At 45.3% G+C, this 23,503-nt stretch overlaps 1 protein-coding gene across 1 annotated transcript; it reads left to right on the top strand.

The window, feature by feature from the left end:
- Positions 1 to 7,892: 7,892 nt before the first annotated feature.
- LOC124018349 (short/branched chain specific acyl-CoA dehydrogenase, mitochondrial-like) lies at positions 7,893 to 15,818 on the top strand. Its single transcript, XM_046333623.1, has 6 exons — positions 7,893 to 8,074; positions 8,756 to 8,881; positions 12,351 to 12,533; positions 13,074 to 13,211; positions 13,869 to 13,968; positions 15,624 to 15,818. The coding sequence occupies exons 1-6, from the start codon at positions 8,009 to 8,011 to the stop codon at positions 15,698 to 15,700; spliced, it is 690 nt and encodes a 229-aa protein (XP_046189579.1). The 5' UTR covers positions 7,893 to 8,008; the 3' UTR covers positions 15,701 to 15,818.
- Positions 15,819 to 23,503: the final 7,685 nt, after the last annotated feature.

The raw sequence follows: 23,503 nt of genomic DNA, 5'->3' as shown, positions 1-23,503 counted from the left end.
ACACATAGACATCTGGCTCAGTAGCATCTGTTGCCCTCTTTGTGAAGAACATGCAAACAGTTTTTTTCACATTGAGATGCAAACACGAGTCACTGAGCCACTTTGTAACCTGGACCATTACAGTAGTGAGTCACTATGTAACCTGGACCATTACAGTAGTGAGTTCTTGTGCAGCTTGTTGTTTGCTCTTTGAAATCCGAGCAAGGGTGGCATTCCAGAGGGACATCAGAGACTGCAACGTTCTCTGCTTTACGGAGACATGGCTTACTGGGAAGACGCTATCCAGGGCGGTGCAGCCAACGGGTTTCTCCACGCATCGCGCCGACAGAAACAAACATCTCTCTGGTAAGAAGAGTGGAGGGGGCGTATGCCTCATGACTAACGGGACATGGTGTGATGAAGAAAACATACAGGAACTCAAATCCTTCTGTTCACCTGATTTAGAATTCCTCACAATCAAATGTAGACCGCATTATCTTCCAAGAGAATTCTCTTCGATTATAATCACAGCCGTATATATCCCCCCCCAAGCAGACACATCGATGGCTCTGAACGAACTTTATTTAACTCTTTGCAAACTGGAAAACATTTATCCGGAGGCTGCATTCATTGTAGCTGGGGATTTTAACAAAGCCAATCTGAAAACAAGACTCCCTAAATTTTATCAGCATATCGATTGCGCAACCAGGGGTGGTAAAACCTTGGATCATTGTTACTCTAACTTCCGCGACGCATATAAGGCCCTGCCCCGCCCCTTTCGGAAAAGCTGACCACGACTCCATTTTGCTGATCCCTGCCTACAGACAGAAATTAAAACAAGAGGCTCCCACGCTGAGGTCTGTCCAACGCTGGTCAGAACAAGCTGACTCTACACTCCAAGACTGCTTCCATCACGTGGACTGGGACATGTTTCGTATTGCGTCAGATGGAAATATTGACGAATACGCTGATTCGGTGTGCGAGTTCATTAGAACGTGCGTCGAAGATGTCGTTCCCATAGCAACGATAAAAACATTCCCTAACCAGAAACCGTGGATTGATGGCAGCATTCGCGTGAAACTGAAAGCGCGAACCACTGCTTTTAATCAGGGCAAGGTGTCTGGCAACATGACTGAATACAAACAGTGCAGCTATTCCCTCCGTAAGGCTATTAAACAAGCTAAGCGTCAGTACAGAGACAAAGTGGAATCTCAATTCAATGGCTCAGACACAAGAGGCATGTGGCAGGGTCTACAGTCAATCACGGACTACAAGATGAAATCCAGCCCAGTCACGGACCAGGATGTCTTGCTCCCAGGCAGACTAAATAACTTTTTTGCCCGCTTTGAGGACAATACAGTGCCACTGACACGGCCTGCAACGGAAACATGCGGTCTCTCCTTCACTGCAGCCGAGGTGAGTAAGACATTTAAACGTGTTAACCCTCGCAAGGCTGCAGGCCCAGACGGCATCCCCAGCCGCGCCCTCCGAGCATGCGCAGACCAGCTGGCCGGTGTGTTTACGGACATATTCAATCAATCCCTATACCAGTCTGCTGTTCCCACATGCTTCAAGAGGGCCACCATTGTTCCTGTTCCCAAGAAAGCTAAGGTAACTGAGCTAAACGACTACCGCCCCGTAGCACTCACTTCCGTCATCATGAAGTGCTTTGAGAGACTAGTCAAGGACCATATCACCTCCACCCTACCTGACACCCTAGACCCACTCCAATTTGCTTACCGCCCAAATAGGTCCACAGACGATGCAATCTCAACCACACTGCACACTGCCCTAACCCACCTGGACAAGAGGAATACCTATGTGAGAATGCTGTTCATCGACTACAGCTCGGCATTCAACACCATAGTACCCTCCAAGCTCGTCATCAAGCTCGAGACCCTGGGTCTCGACCCCGCCCTGTGCAACTGGGTACTGGACTTCCTGACGGGCCGCCCCCAGGTGGTGAGGGTAGGCAACAACATCTCCTCCCCGCTGATCCTCAACACGGGGCCCCACAAGGGTGCGTTCTGAGCCCTCTCCTGTACTCCCTGTTCACCCACGACTGCGTGGCCACGCACGCTCCAACTCAATCATCAAGTTTGCGGACGACACAACAGTGGTAGGCTTGATTACCAACAACGACGAGACGGCCTACAGGGAGGAGGTGAGGGCCCTTGGAGTGTGGTGTCAGGAAAATAACCTCACACTCAACGTCAACAAAACTAAGGAGATGATTGTGGACTTCAGGAAACAGCAGAGGGAACACCCCCTATCCACATCGATGGAACAGTAGTGGAGAGGGTAGCTAGTTTTAAGTTCCTCGGCATACACATCACAGACAAACTGAATTGGTCCACTCACACTGACAGCGTCGTGAAGAAGGCGCAGCAGCGCCTATTCAACCTCAGGAGGCTGAAAAAATTCGGCTTGTCACCAAAAGCACTCACAAACTTCTACAGATGCACAATCGAGAGCATCCTGGCGGGCTGTATCACCGCCTGGTACGGCAACTGCTCCGCCTCAACCGTAAGGCTCTCCAGAGGGTAGTGAGGACTGCACAACGCATCACCGGGGCAAACTACCTGCCCTCCAGGACACCTACACCACCCGTTGTTACAGAAAGGCCATAAAGATCATCAAGGACATCAACCACCCGAACCACTGCCTGTTCACCCCGCTATCATCCAGAAGGCGAGGTCAGTACAGGTGCATCAAAGCTGGGACCGAGAGACTGAAAAACAGCTTCTATCTCAAGGCCATCAGACTGTTAAATAGCCACCACTAACATTGAGTGGCTGCTGCCAACACACTGTCATTGACACTGACCCAACTCCAGCCATTTTAATAATGGGAATTGATGGAAATGATGTAAATATATATATATATATATATATATATATATATATATATATATATATATATATATATATATATATATATATCACTAGCCACTTTAAACAATGCTACCTTATATAATGTTACTTACCCTACATTATTCATCTCATATGCATATGTATATACTGTACTCTACAACATCGACTGCATCCTTATGTAACACATGTATCACTAGCCACTTTAACTATGCCACTTTGTTTACTTTGTCTACACACTCATCTCATATGTATATACTGTACTCGATACCATCTACTGTATGCTGCTCTGTACCATCACTCATTCATATATCCTTATGTACATGTTCCTTATCCCCTTACACTGTGTATAAGATAGTAGTTTTTTTTTGGAATTGTTAGTTAGATTACTTGTTGGTTATCACTGCATTGTCGGAACTAGAAGCACAAGCATTTCGCTACACTCGCATTAACATCTGCTAACCATGTGTATGTGACAAATAAAATTTGATTTGATTTTGATTTGATTTTATATCACTGTATCATCTGCATACATTTGAACTTCAGACCCAGTACAGACAGAAGGCAGATCATTAATGTACAGGCTGAACAGGTTGCGTGTCAAATTGATTTTATTCAACGGGTTTCTAGCCGAGAGGAAGAATGTGGCCTATGTGTTTTGATTTAAGGGTAGTGAGAGGTAGTGTGTTTTGATTTAAGGGTAGTGAGAGGTAGTGTGTTTTGATTTAAGGGTAGTGAGAGGTAGTGTGTTTTGATTTAAGGGTAGTGAGAGGTAGTGTGTTTTGATTTAAGGGTAGTGGGAGGTAGTGTGTTTTGATTTAAGGGTAGTGGGAGGTAGTGTGTTTTGATTTAAGGGTAGTGGGAGGTAGTGTGTTTTGATTTAAGGGTAGTGGGAGGTAGTGTGTTTTGATTTAAGGGTAGTGGGAGGTAGTGTGTTTTGATTTAAGGGTAGTGAGAGGTAGTGTGTTTTGATTTAAGGGTAGTGAGAGGTAGTGTGTTTTGATTTAAGGGTAGTGAGAAGTAGGGCATCTGTGTTTTGATTTAAGGGTAGTGAGAGGTAGTGTGTATCTATGTGTTTTGATTTAAGGGTAGTGAGAGGTAATGTGTTTTGATTTAAGGGTAGTGAGAGGTAGTGTGTTTTGATTTAAGGGTAGTGGGAGGTAGTGTGTTTTGATTTAAGGGTAGTGGGAGGTAGTGTGTTTTGATTTAAGGGTAGTGGGAGGTAGTGTGTTTTGATTTAAGGGTAGTGGGAGGTAGTGTGTTTTGATTTAAGGGTAGTGGGAGGTAGTGTGTTTTGATTTAAGGGTAGTGAGAGGTAGTGTGTTTTGATTTAAGGGTAGTGAGAGGTAGTGTGTATCTATGTGTTTTGATTTAAGGGTAGTGAGAGGTAGTGTGTTTTGATTTAAGGGTAGTGAGAGGTAGTGTGTATCTATGTGTTTTGATTTAAGGGTAGTGAGAGGTAGTGTGTTTTGATTTAAGGGTAGTGAGAGGTAGTGTGTATCTATGTGTTTTGATTTAAGGGTAGTGAGAGGTAGTGTGTTTTGATTTAAGGGTAGTGAGAGGTAGTGTGTTTTGATTTAAGGGTAGTGAGAGGTAGTGTGTTTTGATTTAAGGGTAGTGAGAAGTAGTGTGTTTTGATTTAAGGGTAGTGAGAGGTAGTGTGTTTTGATTTAAGGGTAGTGAGAGGTAGTGTGTTTTGATTTAAGGGTAGTGGGAGGTAGTGTGTTTTGATTTAAGGGTAGTGAGAGGTAGTGTGTTTTGATTTAAGGGTAGTGAGAGGTAGTGTGTATCTATGTGTTTTGATTTAAGGGTAGTGAGAGGTAGTGTGTTTTGATTTAAGGGTAGTGAGAGGTAGTGTGTATCTATGTGTTTTGATTTAAGGGTAGTGAGAGGTAGTGTGTTTTGATTTAAGGGTAGTGAGAGGTAGTGTGTATCTATGTGTTTTGATTTAAGGGTAGTGAGAGGTAGTGTGTTTTGATTTAAGGGTAGTGAGAGGTAGTGTGTATCTATGTGTTTTGATTTAAGGGTAGTGAGAGGTAGTGTGTTTTGATTTAAGGGTAGTGAGAGGTAGTGTGTTTTGATTTAAGGGTAGTGAGAAGTAGTGTGTTTTGATTTAAGGGTAGTGAGAGGTAGTGTGTATCTATGTGTTTTGATTTAAGGGTAGTGAGAGGTAGTGTGTTTTGATTTAAGGGTAGTGAGAGGTAGTGTGTTTTGATTTAAGGGTAGTGAGAAGTAGTGTGTTTTGATTTAAGGGTAGTGAGAGGTAGTGTGTTTTGATTTAAGGGTAGTGAGAGGTAGTGTGTTTTGATTTAAGGGTAGTGAGAGGTAGTGTGTTTTGATTTAAGGGTAGTGAGAGGTAGTGTGTTTTGATTTAAGGGTAGTGAGAGGTAGTGTGTTTTGATTTAAGGGTAGTGAGAGGTAGTGTGTTTTGATTTAAGGGTAGTGAGAGGTAGTGTGTTTTGATTTAAGGGTAGTGAGAGGTAGTGTGTTTTGATTTAAGGGTAGTGAGAGGTAGTGTGTTTTGATTTAAGGGTAGTGAGAGGTAGTGTGTTTTGATTTAAGGGTAGTGAGAGGTAGTGTGTTTTGATTTAAGGGTAGTGAGAGGTAGTGTGTTTTGATTTAAGGGTAGTGAGAGGTAGTGTGTATCTATGTGTTTTGATTTAAGGGTAGTGAGAGGTAGTGTGTATCTATGTGTTTTGATTTAAGGGTAGTGAGAGGTAGTGTGTTTTGATTTAAGGCTGTACTAGTAAGTTGACATAAAGCTTCTGATCATGTAGCTAACGTCTCTGGATTACAGCCAGTAGAGGGAGCTACTGGTTCACAAGACATTTAACAGACCTACAACGCCTTCAGAAAAGATCCACTTCACGTTTAAACACATTGTGTTGTTGTTACAGCCTGAATTTAAAATGGATTCAATTGGGATTTTTTTAATGCATCATGTTATGGGTATGCTTGTAATCGTAAAGTACTGGGGAGTTTTTCAGGATAAAGAAAATAAAATAAACTGAATAGAGCTAAGTACAGGTAAAGTCCTAGAGAAAAACCTGCTTCATTCTTCACTCTGTTGTTTCTTCTTCGTGTTTTATCTTGGACCATATTTTACAGCTGTTTCTTTTTCTTCGTGTTGTATCTTGGACCATATTTTACAGCTGTTTCTTCTTCGTGTTTTATCTTGGACCATATTTTACAGCTGTTTCTTCTTCGTGGTGTATCTTGGACCATATTTTACAGCTGAGGTTTTTATATTGTGCCTACGATTGGTTGAGACACAACAGGATCTTGAATGCAGGGTGGATATAATGTTTTGGCTGATAAATGGTACTAATATCTATAGTTCCAGACCTGTCCATGTAATGATGCTGATACCTTGTTGTCCTGTAGTTCCAGACCTGTCCATGTAATGATGCTGATACCTTGTTGTCCTGTAGTTCCAGACCTGTCCATGTAATGATACCTTGTTGTCCTGTAGTTCCAGACCTGTCCATGTAATGATGCTGACACCTTGTTGTCCTGTAGTTCCAGACCTGTCCATGTAATGATGCTGATACCTTGTTTGTCCTGTAGTTCCAGACCTGTCCATGTAATGATGCTGACACCTTGTTGTCCTGTAGTTCCAGACCTGTCCATGTAATGATGCTGACACCTTGTTGTCCTGTAGTTCCAGACCTGTCCATGTAATGATGCTGATACCTTGTTGTCCTGTCCTGTAGGTTGGTAGATCCAGACCTGTCCATGTAATGATGCTTGTTGTCCTGTCCTGTAGGTTGGTAGTTTCTGCCTGTCCATGTAATGATACCTTGTTGTCCTGTCCTGTAGGTTGGTAGTTTCTGCCTGTCCATGTAATGATACCTTGTTGTCCTGTCCTGTAGGTTGGTAGATCCAGACCTGTCCATGTAATGATACCTTGTTGCCCTGTCCTGTAGGTTGGTAGATCCAGACCTGTCCATGTAATGATGCTGATACCTTGTTGTCCTGTAGGTTGGTAGTTTCAGACCTGTCCATGTAATGATGCTGATACCTTGTTGTCCTGTAGGTTGGTAGTTTCAGACCTGTCCATGTAATGATGCTGATACCTTGTTGTCCTGTAGTTCCAGACCTGTCCATGTAATGATGCTGATACCTTGTTGTCCTGTAGTTCCAGACCTGTCCATGTAATGATGCTTGTTGTCCTGTCCTGTAGGTTGGTAGTTTCTGCCTGTCCATGTAATGATACCTTGTTGTCCTGTCCTGTAGGTTGGTAGTTTCTGCCTGTCCATGTAATGATACCTTGTTGTCCTGTCCTGTAGGTTGGTAGATCCAGACCTGTCCATGTAATGATGCTGATACCTTGTTGTCCTGTAGGTTGGTAGTTCCAGACCTGTCCATGTAATGATACCTTGTTGTCCTGTCCTGTAGGTTGGTAGTTTCAGACCTGTCCATGTAATGATGCTGATACCTTGTTGTCCTGTAGTTCCAGACCTGTCCATGTAATGATGCTGATACCTTGTTGTCCTGTAGTTCCAGACCTGTCCATGTAATGATGCTTGTTGTCCTGTCCTGTAGGTTGGTAGTTTCTGCCTGTCCATGTAATGATACCTTGTTGTCCTGTAGTTCCAGACCTGTCCATGTAATGATACCTTGTTGTCCTGTAGGTTGGTAGTTTCAGACCTGTCCATGTAATGGTACCTTGTTGTCCTGTAGTTCCAGACCTGTCCATGTAATGATACCTTGTTGTCCTGTAGTTCCAGACCTGTCCATGTAATGATACCTTGTTCTCTTGTAGGTTGGTAGTTCCAGACCTGTCCATGTAATGATACCTTGTTCTCTTGTAGGTTGGTAGTTCCAGACCTGTCCATGTAATGATACCTTGTTGTCCTGTAGGTTGGTAGTTCCAGACCTGTCCATGTAATGATACCTTGTTGTCCTGTAGGTTGGTAGTTACAGACCTGTCCATGTAATGATACCTTGTTGTCCTGTCCTGTAGTTCCAGACCTGTCCATGTAATGATGCTGATACCTTGTTGTCCTGTAGATCCAGACCTGTCCATGTAATGATACCTTGTTGTCCTGTAGGTTGGTAGTTTCTGCCTGTCAGAAGCAGAGTCGGGGAGCGATGCCTTCTCTCTGAAGACGCGTGCTGACAAACACGGAGACTATTACGCCATCAACGGCTCCAAGATGTGGATCAGCAACGCAGAGCAGGCCGGGGTGTTTCTGGTGATGGCCAACGTGGACCCGTCTGCTGTGAGTTCAACCCCACGCAGTCACCAACCCACGCATTCACAAACCAAACCCACGCAGTCACAAACCAATCCCACGCAGTCACCAACCCACCCAACCCACGCAGTCACCACCCCACGCAGTCACCACCCCACGCAGTCACCACCCCACGCAGTCACCACCCCAACCCACGCAGTCACCACCCCAACCCACGCAGTCACCAACCCAACCCACGCAGTCACCAACCCACGCAGTCACCAACCCACGTAGTCACCAACCCACGTAGTCACCAACCCATGCAGTCACAACCCCACGCAGTCACAACCCCACGCAGTCACCAAACAAACCCACGCAGTCACCAACCCACCCACGCAGTCACCAACCCAGCCACGCAGTCACCAACCCAGCCACGCAGTCACCAACCAAATACACGCAGTCACCAACCAAACTCACGCAGTCACCGACCAAACCCACGCAGTTTCTCCTTAGTGTTTGTCTTCAGACTGTAGAGGAGTTTCTCCTTAGTGTTTGTCTTCAGACTGTAGAGGAGTTTCTCCTTAGTGTTTGATATGTCCTGTTGAGTGGTAGCTCCTAGGAAACAGCTCCTTCCTGGTTTACACACTGTTGTAACCTGTGTATGTGACCAATAAAGTTTTATTTTGTATCCAGCAGTAAATGACAGTAAACTTCCTCTTTTGTCGACAGGGTCACAGAGGTATCACCTGCTTCATCGTGGACAGAGACACCGAGGGGCTTCAGATCGGCAAGAAGGAGAACAAACTTGGTCTGAGAGCTTCTTCAACCTGTCCTCTCAACCTGGATAACATCAAGGTAGGTAGACTCTTCAACCTGTCCTCTCAACCTGGACAACATCAAGGTAGGTAGACTCTTCAACCTGGATAATATAAAGGTAGGTGGCTTTTCAACCTGTCCTCTCAACCTGGACAACATCAAGGTAGGTAGGCTCTTCAACCTGTCCTCTTCAACCTGGACAACATCAAGGTAGGTAGACTCTTCAACCTGTCCTCTCAACCTGGATAACATCAAGGTAGGTAGACTCTTCAACCTGTCCTCTCAACCTGGACAACATCAAGGTAGGTAGGCTCTTCAACCTGTCCTCTCAACCTGGACAACATCAAGGTAGGTAGGCTCTTCAACCTGTCCTCTCAACCTGGACAACATCAAGGTAGGTAGGCTCTTCAACCTGGACAACATCAAGGTAGGTAGGCTCTTCAACCTGGACAACATCAAGGTAGGTAGGCTCTTCAACCTGGATAATATCAAGGTAGGTAGACTCAGAAGCATGTTGATTGAATGATAATGTGTGGATCAGAAGCATGTTGATTGAATGATAATGTAATGTGTGGATCAGAAGCATGTTGATTGAATGATAATGTGTGGATCAGAAGCATGTTGATTGAATGATAATGTGTGGATCAGAAGCATGTTGATTGAATGATAATGTAATGTGTGGATCAGAAGCATGTTGATTGAATGATAATGTGTGGATCAGAAGCATGTTGATTGAATGATAATGTAATGTGTGGATCAGAAGCATGTTGATTGAATGATAAAGTAATGTGTGGATCAGAAGCATGTTGATTGAATGATAATGTAATGTGTGTGTGTATAATAACGACTCTACCTTCTAGCTGCGTATATGAAATGTGTCTGTACTCTCTAGAAGTATCAGTATTTTACATTCTGTCTATATATTTTGTCGGGCTGAACCCGTTTAGTCGACTGGTCCATTGATTGGCTGTTGGTCGACCATGTGATTTGCGTCTGTCCGAGTGGACCAATCCGTTGCTTTTCTCCCACGTTGGATAGCAGGTCGCTGTCCGCGGTTCTGAACCGTTGAATTTGCCCCTCTTTCCTTACACCGCGTTGCTATGGTAACCAGCATGTCGGTTACCGTTGCTATGTACATAATAGCAAAGTTAACCAGCATATTTGTTACCTCCGCGTTGCGTCGTGCCTAAGAACAGCCCGTAGCCGTTTTATATTGGCCACACCCCCTCGGGCCTTTATTTCTTAAACATAGACTTACTGGTAGCAATCATCCGTTCGCTCATGTCGTCACACAGCATTACGAGTCATTCATGCTTTAGAAATGTAAATCAAAACATTTTAGTTTTAAAAGGAAAGAAAGGTAGCCTTGAATAATTAGCCTAAACAATAAATTATTTTACAATCGGTTATGAACAAGACTCTCTGGTACACTTACAATTGTTTACACTGTTTACTGTTACTCTACTCTACTCTGTTTACTGTTCCTTAATAACTCTGTTACTCTACTCTACACTACTCTGTTTACTGTTCCTTAATAACTCTGTTACTCTACTCTACACTACTCTGTTTACTGTTCCTTAATAACTCTGTTACTCTACTCTACACTACTCTGTTTACTGTTCCTTAATAACTCTGTTACTCTACACTGTTCCAGATGGTTAGAATTTGTGTTGTAATCGAACAGCTGCTTTGTTGTTTTTCTTGTACCTCTAGAAGTTTCCACAACTAAATCAAAAAATGTCTTCCGCATATCTGATTTTCCCGTTTCCTCCTGAGCAACCAGTAAACATTCCCCCTGTTTTTTCAAAGTTTCTTATTCCCATCCTCCGTATCCATTTTGCTGTCAATGTGTTCAGAGTTTATAACCAATTTTATAGTGATTTATGATAGGATATAGGTCAGGTCCTATTGGTCACATACATGTCACTTAACCTCTTGCTCCTACCTGACACGCAGGCGTCCCATCTAGACATCTGGAAATGCAAATGTGCTATGCTAAATGCTAATAGTATTAGTTAAAGCTCAAACTTTCATTAAAATACACATGCAGGGTATTGAATTAAAGCTACACTCGTTGTGAATCCAGGCAACAAGTCAGATTTTTAAAATGCTTTTCGGCGAAAGCATGAGAAGCTATTATCTGATAGCATGTAACACCCCAAAAGACCCGCAGGGGACGTAAACAAAATAATTAGCATAGTCGTCGCTACACAAACCGCACAAATAAAATATAAAACATTCATTACCTTTGACCATCTTCTTTGTTGGCACTCCTAGATGTCCCATAATCACTATTGGGTCTTTTTAAATCGGTCCATATATAGCCTAGATATGGATCTATGAAGACTGTGTGATCAACGGAAAAAAATAGCGTCTTATAACGTAACGTCATTTTTTTAAATTAAAAAAGTCGACGATAAACTTTCACAAAACACTTCGAAATACTTTTGTAATGCAACTTTAGGTATTAGTACACGTTAATAAGCGATCAAATTGATCACGAGGCGATGTATATTCTATAGCTGTCCGTCTGGAAATAATGTCCGGGTAAATCTCAACCAAAATATCCGGTCGAAGACCTGAACAAATGGCTTGTCTCTTCTTCGTTTGACCAAGAAACAAAGCCTAGGCAAATGACAAGACTGTTGACATCGTGTGGAAGCTGTAGGTATTGCAACCTCAGCCCCATTTATTGTGGTTCGCCTTTATCAATGGGTTGAAGTGGCGGATGGATATATATTTCCATTTTCAGTGATCAGATTTTCCTGCGCTTTTCAATGAAACGCACGTTCTGTTATAGTCACAGCCGTGATTTAACCAGTTTTATAAACGTCTGAGTGTTTTCTATCCACACATACTAATCATATGCATATACTATATTCCTGGCATGAGCAGCAGGGCGCTGAAATGTTGCGATTTTTAACAGAATGTTCGAAAAAGTAGGGGGTAGGAGTAACAGGTTAAAGAGAGCGAGGACTAGACGGATTTAGACGGACAAATGTACGCTAACAGAACTTTTCAGTCAGAGAAACCAGTAGAAACGTCTGTAAATATGTTGCAGCATGGACAGCACAATAAACACTACTGCTGCAGCAGGGAGGAGAGCGGGACAACGTGCCTCAGTCACTCGCTGCCTTTAAAAAAAAACCGATTTGTTACCCAGCGCTGCAAGTGCCGTCAAACACCCTCTTGAATCGTTTTGTGTCTTTAATTATTTAATCAAACAGTGCGCTTAAAGCATCAGACAAGCTCAGTGAATGTAGTTGATTTGATTAAAACACACAGGGTGTGTCTATATATGAATGAAAAAATTAACTTTAAAAAAATGTCAACCAATGGATTGGTCGAAAGAACTGAGGGACTCTTGGTCGACCCAAGAGTTGTTTTCGTCGGAGGACGGAGCCGAATATTTTGTCTGTTGTTGGCACCAACACTTCACCAAGTCAAATTCTGGGGTACGTTGAAAATGTACTTTGCGAATAAAAAGTGATTTCTGGTTGTGTTGAAGGTTCCTGAGAAGAACGTCTTGGGTCAGATCGGCCACGGATACAGGTACGCCATCGGCATGCTGAACGAGGGCAGGATTGGGATCGCCGCTCAGATGCTGGGGCTGGCTCAGGGTTGCTTCGACCAGGCCGTTCCCTACACCAGACAGAGGGTTCAGTTTGGCAAACGCATCTTCGACTTCCAGGTTAAAAAACGTATTCATTTAAAACATTTTTTTATACATTTCCTGGTTAATCATGGAATTAATGTTTCTCCACTTGTAGGTGTTGCTGCTATGACCAGTGTGTGGCTTGCTGACTTCTATCAAACTCATCTTTGTAATTTATTTTAAAAACCTCCATTATTCTCCATCTTTAACAATAATCGAGGTCATTTAGCAGACACTTTTTAAAATTTTTATCCAAAACGACTCAGTCATGGCTGCATACGTTTTAGCCTGGTTGGCCCCAGCAGGAATCGAACCCACAGCCCTGGCATTGCAAGCTCCATGCTCTACCACCTGAGCCACACAGAACCAGTGTTGTATTGGAAGGAAACTCCAGCACGCTAGTGATCATGATACCTATATAATGTGTTACAGCACCACATCTAAAGGGTGTTCTGTAATGTGTTACAGCACCACATCTAAAGGGTGTTCTGTAATGTGTTACAGCACCACATCTAAAGGGTGTTCTGTAATGTGTTACAGCACCACATCTAAAAGGTGCTCTGTAATGTGTTACAGGCCATGCAGCACCAGATCGCCCATGTAGCCACCCAGATAGAGGCTGCCAGGCTGCTTACCTACAACGCTGCCCGGCTGAAGGAGGCAGGACGACCTTTCATCAAGGAGGCCTGCATGGCCAAGTACTTCACCTCAGAGGTGAGCTGAATGTAAAGACCAAGGCCCACGTTCTTACAGCGTCTCAGAGTGCTGATCTACGATCATATAATCACTGGACTGGTCCTGTATCAGAACCCTGCTCGGAGAGGGTACCGGTACCGCCCTGCTCGGAGAGGGTACCGCCCTGCTCGGAGAGGGTACCGCCCTGCTCGGAGAGGGTACCGCCCTGCTCGGAGAGGGTACCGCCCTGCTCCGAGAGGTGTCCAGCCCTGCTCGGAGAGGGGTCCAGCCCTGCTCGGAGAGGGGTCCCGCCCTGCTCGGAGAGGGGTCCCGCCCTGCTCGGAGAGGGGTCCCGCCCTGCTCGGAGAGGGGTGCCGCCCTGCTCGGAGAGGGGTGCCGCCCTGCTCGGAGAGGGGTGCCGCCCTGCTCGGAGAGGGGTGCCGCCCTGCTCGGAGAGGGGTGCCGCCCTGCTCGGAGAGGGGTGCCGCCCTGCTCGGAGAGGGGTGCCGCCCTGCTCGGAGAGGGGTGCCGCCCTGCTCGGAGAGGGGTCCCGCCCTGCTCGGAGAGGGGTCCCGCCCTGCTCAGAGAGCAGAGAGCTCTTCTAATAGAGGGAATGAACAGTGCAAATCCAAACTATTTCATTCAACAGCAAAGTATTTGTGTTAATTGTTCCTTGTTCTTTTCTGCGTAAATTAGGTGGCAACGTTGACCACTTCAAAATGCATCGAGTGGATGGGAGGGGTAGGCTTCACCAAAGACTACCCTGTTGAGAAGTACTACAGAGATTGTAAAATAGGTAAGTTTCTATGGCTAGTTCCAAAGCTATCCTGTACTGTTGCTATGCAACCCGGTGGGTAACATGACTCTGTGGGGTGGTGTTTAGGAACGTCATAACTACAGTTAGCTAGCTAGTTATTGGGCCACAGCAAGGTGGAGTGGGCAGGGGGGAGGTGCTGGGCTACACAGAAGGTAATCTGATCCTCGAGGAATTCCTCTGTCTGGTCTGACCTTGGTGTGCTAGGAGAGAGGGGGTGGGTGCTAGGAGAAGGGGGTGGGTGCTAGGAGAAGGGGGTGGGTGCTAGGAGAAGGGGGTGGGTGCTAGGAGAAGGGGGTGGGTGCTAGGAGAAGGGGGTGGGTGCTAGGAGAGAGGGGTGGGTGCTAGGAGAGAGGAGGTGGGTGCTAGGAGAAGGGGGTGGGTGCTAGGAGAAGGGGGTGGGTGCTAGGAGAAGGGGGTGGGTGCTAGGAGAGAGGGGGTGGGTGCTAGGAGAGAGGGGGTGGGTGCTAGGAGAGAGGGGGTGGGTGCTAGGAGAGAGGGGGTGGGTCCAAAATAAGAGGACGGGGCCCTGTGTGGTCCTAGGTAAGAGGACGGGGCCCTGTGGGGTCCTAGGTAAGAGGACGGGGCCCTGTGGCGTCCTAGGTAAGAGGTCGGGGCCCTGTGGGGTCCTAGGTAAGAGGACGGGGCCCTGTGGGGTCCTAGGTAAGAGGACGGGGCCCTGTGGGGTCCTAGGTAAGAGGACGGGGCCCTGTGGGGTCCTAGGTAAGAGGACGGGGCCCTGTGGGGTCCTAGGTAAGAGGACGGGGCCCTGTGGGGTCCTAGGTAAGAGGACGGGGCACCTGTGGGGTCCTAGGTAAGAGGACGGGGCACCTGTGGGGTCCTACGTAAGAGGACGGGGCACCTGTGGGGTCCTACGTAAGAGGACGGGGCCCTGTGGCGTCCTAGGTAAGAGGGCGGAGCCCTATGGCGTCCTAGGTAAGAGGACGAGGCCCTGTGTGGCGTCCTAGGTAAGAGGACGAGGCCCTGTGTGGCATCCTAGGTAAGAGGACGAGGCCCTGTGGCGTCCTAGGTAAGAAGACTGGGCCCTGTGTGGCGTCCTAGGTAAGAGGACGAGGCCCTGTGGCGTCCTAGGTAAGAAGACTGGGCCGTGTGTGGCGTCCTAGGTAAGAGGACGGGGCCCTGTGTGGCGTCCTAGGTAAGAGGACGAGGCCCTGTGGCGTCCTAGGTAAGAAGACTGGGCCCTGTGTGGCGTCCTAGGTAAGAGGACGGGGCCCTGTGTGGCGTCCTAGGTAAGAGGACGAGGCCCTGTGGCGTCCTAGGTAAGAAGACTGGGCCCTGTGTGGCGTCCTAGGTAAGAAGACTGGGCCCTGTGTGGCGTCCTAGGTAAGAGGACGAGGCCCTGTGGCGTCCTAGGTAAGAAGACTGGGCCCTGTGTGGCGTCCTAGGTAAGAGGACGGGGCGCTATTTCAGACACACCCACTCAACCAGGGTCACAGTTCCACAGACTGAGTGAACTGTTTCTCTTTGGTCCAGTACTGATTAAGGAAAACTCTCTATTTTAATTCTTGGTGGAAGTTATGGACATTAACGTGTGGTAACATGTCGTCTGTATTGTTCCATTCCAGTATGGGTGTAATGGTCATTAAAGCTGGTTCTCCGTCTCTGTATCTACACAGGTACCATTTATGAGGGCACAACCAACATCCAGCTGTCCACCATGGCCAAGTTTATAGACAAGGAGTATGATCACTGACCTCCTGACCTGGTCTGATCGTATCCTCATCGTGTAGACTGACCTCCTGACCTGATCTCCTGCCCTGGTTTGGCTGTTTCCTCATCGTGTAGACTGACCTCCTGACCTGATCTCCTGCCCTGGTTTGGCTGTTTCCTCATTGTGTAGACTGACCTCCTGACCTGGTCTGATCGTATCCTCATCGTGTAGCCTGACCTCCTGACCTGATCTCCTGCCCTGGTCTGGCTGTTTCCTCATCGTGTAGCCTGACCTCCTGACCTGATCTCCTGACCTGGTCTGGCTGTTTCCTCATCGTGTAGCCTGACCTCCTGACCTGATCTCCTGCCCTGGTCTGGCTGTTTCCTCATCGTGTAGCCTGACCTCCTGACCTGATCTCCTGACCTGGTCTGGCTGTTTCCTCATCGTGTAGACTGATCTCCTGACCTGACCTCCTGCCCTGGTCTCCTGACCTGATCTCCTGACCTGACCTCCTGCCCTGGTCTCCTGACCTGATCTCCTGACCGTATCCTCAGCATGTAGACTGACCTGACCTCCTGACCTGACCCGACCTCCTGACCTGACCTCCTGACCGTCATACACTCCTCTTTGTGACCAACTGGATTTGATCTGTCGTTGTTGAACTGTTGTGGGATTTAGGGCTCTATTCAATCTGAATGGTTGGAAGTTCAGCGTTTTACAGCATGATATGAACATTTTAAAGGCTTAGTGGAGACCGTAGACAACCTGTACCACTTCAGCCACCCAGACTGAATAGAGCCCTTAGTGTAAGACATTACTGTAGAGGTCAATGGTGAACCACTGCTGACTATATAGTACTAGAGGATGCTTCATCATCATGTTCACTTAGGCACTGTATCTGATGCTTTCCACTATGGATGGATTAATGGTTACTGGTTCCAGACCTGGAGATAGATAGTGTAACGTAGCTCTGGTGTGTTGTTACAACTGTTTCCAGACCTGTGTAAAGTAGCTCTGGGGTTTTCAACTGGTTCCAGACCTGTAGATAGATAGTGTAACATATCTCTGGTGTGTTGGAACAACTGTTTCCAGACCTGTTGATAGATAGTGTAATGTAGCTCTGGTGTTTTCAACTGGTTCCAGACCTGTTGATAGATAGTGTAACGTATCTCTGGTGTGTTGGTATTGTTGTGTATTCAACTGTTTCCAGACCTGTGTAAAGTAGCTCTGGGGTTTTCAACTGTTTCCAGACCTGTAGATAGATATTGTAACATATCTCTGGTGTGTTGGTATTGTTGTGTATTCAACTGTTTCCAGACCTGTGTAAAGTAGCTCTGGGGTTTTCAACTGTTTCCAGACCTGTAGATAGATATTGTAACATATCTCTGGTGTGTTGGTATTGTTGTGTATTCAACTGTTTCCAGACCTGGAGATAGATAGTGTAAAGTAGCTCTGGTGTTTTCAACTGTTTCCAGACCTGTTGATAGATAGTGTAACGTAGCTCTGGTGTTTTCAACTGTTTCCAGACCTGTTGATAGATAGTGTAACATATCTCTGGTGTGTTGGTATTGTTGTGTATTCAACTGTTTCCAGACCTGTGTAAAGTAGCTCTGGGGTTTTCAACTGTTTCCAGACCTGTAGATAGATATGTTAGTTACACTATCTCTGGTGTGTTGGAACAACTGTTTCCAGACCTGTTGATAGATAGTGTAACATATCTCTGGTGTGTTGGAACAACTGTTTCCAGACCTGTTGATAGATAGTGTAACGTATCTCTGGTGTGTTGGTACAACTGTTTCCAGACCTGTTGATAGATAGTGTAACGTATCTCTGGTGTGTTGGTACAACTGTTTCCAGACCTGTTGATAGATAGTGTAAAGTAGCTCTGGGGTTTTCAACTGGTTCCAGACCTGTTGATAGATAGTGTAACATATCTCTGGTGTGTTGGTATTGTTCAGTGTGTTCAACTGTTTTCCCCTTACTTCCAGAATGTTCCACCTCAGTACCTTGTTCTTTTTTTACAAACGAATAAGAATACATCATGTTAATTCAACAGTATTGGTATGATTATTTACTCATCTGATTTTAAATAGTCTCAAATCAAGTGCCTTTTATCCCAGCATAGTTTGTTGTTTATTTTGTAACGCCATAAGATATAATATAATCCCTCTGTTTTAGATGTCGTCTGTTGGGTGGTTTTGGCTCTACTGTTGTCACGGTAACCATGTTTACTTCGGTGGACTAGATCCATCCGGTCTTTCAGCGCCTTTACTTTATTTTAAAGATATATCTGGGGAATTAGTTTCACACAACCGGAAGAGATTGTCAACGTTTTTTACTATTCATCAACTTCTTTGACCACACTAATAAATATTGAATAAGTGTTTTTAATGATCTTGTCTCGTCTTATTTCAGCTAAGGTATTCTCGCGAAGCTATCCTTCTAAATCTCGTTTAGCTATAGCTAAAGTACCAAAGCCCAACTACTAGCAAGTCTGTTTTTCAGCCACTAGATGGCAGACATTTCCTTGTTTTTCTGAGTCTGAGAGGTGAGGTTTGTTACAGTAAAAGCCACAGGCCGTAGCCTCCAAAGAGCAGTAAATTAAAACAACTTCTAATAGCCTTGTCAGCCCTAATGTTATTTTATTGCAATTGAATTACGCTCAGGTTTCAGACTGAAGAGAACTCATTAAATAATTCACTCTCTCAGGAGCAGTTTGTCAAGATAGATAAGATTGATTAGATTTCCGTACGAGACCCGGTCTTGTCCATACAATACAAGGGATATTGTTCTCTCCCCAGACAGCGTAGTTAGTACACACACAACATGGTGGACCAATATCAGCTGTCTGCCAGTAATTATATCTGTTCGACAGAGCAAATTAACATTCATCACTGACTAAGATGATTCTGTAAGATTCAGTCTAGCTACTTGACTTGGTGGTGTCTCCAGTCTAGCTAAATGACTTGGTGTCTCCTGTCTAGCTAAATGACTTGGTGTCTCCTGTCTAGCTAAATGACTTGGTGTCTCCTGTCTAGCTACATGACTTGGTGTCTCCTGTCTAGCTACATGACTTGGTGTCTCCTGTCTAGCTACATGACTTGGTGTCTCCTGTCTAGCTAAATGACTTGGTGTCTCCTGTCTAGCTTCATGACTTGGCGGCCCCTCCTGTCTAGCTAAATGACTTGGTGTCTCCTGTCTAGCTAAATGACTTGGTGTCTCCTGTCTAGCTACATGACTTGGTGTCTCCTGTCTAGCTAAATGACTTGGTGTCTCCTGTCTAGCTTCATGACTTGGCGGCCCCTCCTGTCTAGCTAAATGACTTGGTGTCTCCTGTCTAGCTTCATGACTTGGCAGCCTCTCCAGTCTAGCTACATGACTTGGTGTCTCCAGTCTAGCTACATGACTTGGTGGTGTCTCCTGTCTAGCTACCTGACTTGGTGTCTCCAGTCTAGCTACCTGACTTGGTGGTGTCTCCTGTCTAGCTACCTGACTTGGTGTCTCCAGTCTAGCTACCTGACTTGGTGGTGTCTCCAGTCTAGCTACATGACTTGGTGGTGTCTCCAGTCTAGCTACATGACTTGGTGTCTCCTGTCTAGCTACATGACTTGGTGTCTCCAGTCTAGCTACATGACTTGGTGTCTCCAGTCTAGCTACATGACTTGGTGTCTCCTGTCTAGCTACATGACTTGGCGGCCTCTCCTGTCTAGCTAAATGACTTGGTGTCTCCTGTCTAGCTTCATGACTTGGCGGCCTCTCCAGTCTAGCTACATGACTTGGTGTCTCCAGTCTAGCTACATGACTTGGTGTCTCCAGTCTAGCTACATGACTTGGTGTCTCCTGTCTAGCTACATGATGTGGCGGCCTCTCCTGTCTAGCTTCATGACTTGGTGTCTCCAGTCTAGCTACATGACTTGGCGGCCTCTCCTGTCTAGCTAAATGACTTGGTGTCTCCTGTCTAGCTTCATGACTTGGCGGCCTCTCCAGTCTAGCTACATGACTTGGTGTCGCCAGTCTAGCTACATGACTTGGTGGTGTCTCCTGTCTAGCTACCTGACTTGGTGTCTCCAGTCTAGCTACCTGACTTGGTGGTGTCTCCAGTCTAGCTACATGACTTGGTGGTGTCTCCAGTCTAGCTACATGACTTGGTGGTGTCTCCAGTCTAGCTACATGACTTGGTGTGGTGTCTCCAGTCTAGCTACATGACTTGGTGGTGTCTCCAGTCTAGCTACATGACTTGGTGGTGTCTCCAGTCTAGCTACATGACTTGGTGGTGTCTCCAGTCTAGCTACATGACTTGGAGTCTCCAGTCTAGCTACATGACTTGGTGTCTCCAGTCTAGCTACATGACTTGGTGGTGTCTTCAGTCTAGCTACATGACTTGGCGGCCTCTCCAGTCTAGCTACATGACTTGGTGTCTCCAGTCTAGCTACATGACTTAGTGGTGTCTCCTGTCTAGCTACCTGACTTGGTGTCTCCTGTCTAGCTACCTGACTTGGTGTCTCCAGTCTAGCTACATGACTTGGCGGTATCTCCAGTCTAGCTACATGACTTGGTGGTATCTCCAGTCTAGCTACATGACTTGGCGGTATCTCCAGTCTAGCTACATGACTTGGCAGTGTCTCCAGTCTAGCTACATGACTTGGTGTCTCCAGTCTAGCTACATGACTTGGTGTCTCCAGTCTAGCTACATGACTTGGTGTCTCCAGTCTAGCTACATGACTTGGTGTCTCCTGTCTAGCTCCATGACGTGGTGGTGTCTCCAGTCTAGCTACATGACTTGGCGGTGTCTCCAGTCTAGCTACATGACGTGGCGGTATCTCCAGTCTAGCTACATGACTTGGCGGTGTCTCCTGTTTAGCTTCATGACTTGGTGTCTCCAGTCTAGCTACATGACTTGGTGTCTCCAGTCTAGCTACCTGACTTGGCAGTGTCTCCAGTCTAGCTACATGACTTGGCGGTATCTCCAGTCTAGCTACATGACTTGGCGATATCTCTAGTCTAGCTACATTACTTGGCTGTGTCTCCAGTCTAGCTACATTACTTGGCGGTATCTCCTGTCTAGCTACATTACTTGGCGGTGTCTCCAGTCTAGCTACATTACTTGGCGGTGTCTCCAGTCTAGCTACATTTACATTAACATTTACATTTAAGTCATTTAGCAGACGCTCTTATCCAGAGCGACTTACATTACTTGGTGTCTCCAGTCTAGCTACATGACTTGGCAATGTCTCCTGTCTAGCTACATGACTTGGCAGTGTCTCCAGTCTAGCTACATGACTTGGCGGTGTCTCCAGTCTAGCTTCATGACTTGGCGGTATCTCTTGTCTAGCTACATGACTTGGCAGTGTCTCCAGTCTAGCTACATGACTTGGCAGTGTCTCCAGTCTAGCTACATGACTTGGTGTCTTCAGTCTAGCTACATGACTTGGCGGCCTCTCCAGTCTAGCTACATGACTTGGTGTCTCCAGTCTAGCTACATGACTTGGTGGTGTCTCCTGTCTAGCTACCTGACTTGGTGTCTCCTGTCTAGCTACCTGACTTGGTGTCTCCAGTCTAGCTACATGACTTGGCGGTATCTCCAGTCTAGCTACATGACTTGGTGGTATCTCCAGTCTAGCTACATGACTTGGCGGTATCTCCAGTCTAGCTACATGACTTGGCAGTGTCTCCAGTCTAGCTACATGACTTGGTGTCTCCAGTCTAGCTACATGACTTGGTGTCTCCAGTCTAGCTACATGACTTGGTGTCTCCTGTCTAGCTCCATGACGTGGTGGTGTCTCCAGTCTAGCTACATGACGTGGCGGTGTCTCCAGTCTAGCTACATGACGTGGCGGTATCTCCAGTCTAGCTACATGACTTGGCGGTGTCTCCTGTTTAGCTTCATGACTTGGTGTCTCCAGTCTAGCTACATGACTTGGTGTCTCCAGTCTAGCTACCTGACTTGGCAGTGTCTCCAGTCTAGCTACATGACTTGGCGGTATCTCCAGTCTAGCTACATGACTTGGCGGTATCTCCAGTCTAGCTACATTACTTGGCTGTGTCTCCAGTCTAGCTACATTACTTGGCGGTATCTCCTGTCTAGCTACATTACTTGGCGTTGTCTCCAGTCTAGCTACATTACTTGGCGGTGTCTCCAGTCTAGCTACATTTACATTAACATTTACATTTAAGTCATTTAGCAGACGCTCTTATCCAGAGCGACTTACATTACTTGGTGTCTCCAGTCTAGCTACATGACTTGGCAATGTCTCCTGTCTAGCTACATGACTTGGCAGTGTCTCCAGTCTAGCTACATGACTTGGCGGTGTCTCCAGTCTAGCTTCATGACTTGGCGGTATCTCTTGTCTAGCTACATGACTTGGCAGTGTCTCCAGTCTAGCTACATGACTTGGCAGTGTCTCCAGTCTAGCTACATGACTTGGCAGTGTCTCCAGTCTAGCTACATGACTTGGCGTCTCCAGTCTAGCTACATGACTTGGTGTCTCCAGTCTAGCTACATGACTTGGCGGTATCTCCTGTCTAGCTACAGGACTTGGCGGTATCTCCTGTCTAGCTACAGGACTTGGCGGTATCTCCTGTCTAGCTACATGACTTGGCGGTATCTCCTGTCTAGCTACAGGACTTGGCGGTATCTCCTGTCTAGCTACAGGACTTGGCAGTATCTCCTGTCTAGCTACATGACTTGGTGTCTCCAGTCTAGCTACATGACTTGGTGTGTCCAGTCTAGCTTCATGACTTGGCGGTGTCTCCAGGGATCAGGTAAAGGTTGAGGGTGATAATATAGTTGTTTTCGATTTAATGTAATGGCCATAAACTAAGCTAAATATGTATGTGTAATGTATTAATGAATTCCTTATAAATCTCCACCTCAGAGCGGCACAAATCTTCCCATGCAGCGTCATATCAGAGAGGATGGAGATGAAAACCTACTGTGTATATATAAACCTACTGTGTATATATAAACCTACTGTGTATATATAAACCTACTGTATATATATATATATAAACCTACTGTATATATATATATATAAACCTACTGTGTATATATAAACCTACTGTGTATATATAAACCTACTGTGTGTGTATATATAAACCTACTGTGTGTATATATAAACCTACTGTGTATATATATATAAACCTACTGTGTATATATAAACCTACTGTGTATATAAACCTACTGTGTATATATATATATAAACCTACTGTGTATATATAAACCTACTGTGTATATATAAACCTACTGTGTATATAAACCTACTGTGTATATATATATATAAACCTACTGTGTATATATAAACCTACTGTGTATACAGTATATATAAACCTACTGTGTATACAGTATATATAAACCTACTGTGTATATATAAACCTACTGTGTATACAGTATATATAAACCTACTGTGTGTGTGTGTGTATATATAAACCTACTGTGTATATATAAACCTACTGTATATATATAAACCTACTGTATATATATATATAAACTTACTGTGTATATATAAACCTACTGTATATACAGTATATATAAACCTACTGTATATATATACTGTATATACAGTATATATAAACCTACTGTGTATATATAAACCTACTGTGTATATATAAACCTACTGTATATACAGTGTATATAAACTTACTGTGTATATATAAACCTACTGTGTATATATATATATATATAAAAACCTACTGTGTATATATAAACTTACTGTATATACAGTGTATATAAACTTACTGTGTATATATAAACCTACTGTATATATATATATATATATATATATATAAACGTACTGTGTATATATATATAAACGTACTATATATATAAACGTACTGTGTGTATATATA

Source organism: Oncorhynchus gorbuscha, unplaced genomic scaffold (genome assembly GCF_021184085.1).
Source record: "Oncorhynchus gorbuscha isolate QuinsamMale2020 ecotype Even-year unplaced genomic scaffold, OgorEven_v1.0 Un_scaffold_487, whole genome shotgun sequence".
Lineage (NCBI taxonomy): Eukaryota > Metazoa > Chordata > Actinopteri > Salmoniformes > Salmonidae > Oncorhynchus > Oncorhynchus gorbuscha.
The sequence above is the reverse complement of the archived record's forward strand: the minus strand, read 5'-3'. Positions and strand labels throughout refer to the sequence as shown.

Excerpts from the sequence above, each read along its gene's own strand:
- LOC124018349 (XM_046333623.1), top strand. The coding sequence starts at position 8,009 with ATGTGGATCAGCAACGCAGAGCAGGCCGGGGTGTTTCTGGTGATGGCC. Across the intron at positions 8,075-8,755 it reads CCAACGTGGACCCGTCTGCT|GGTCACAGAGGTATCACCTG; the intron begins GTGAGTTCAACC and ends TTTTGTCGACAG. Across the intron at positions 8,882-12,350 it reads TCAACCTGGATAACATCAAG|GTTCCTGAGAAGAACGTCTT; the intron begins GTAGGTAGACTC and ends GTTGTGTTGAAG.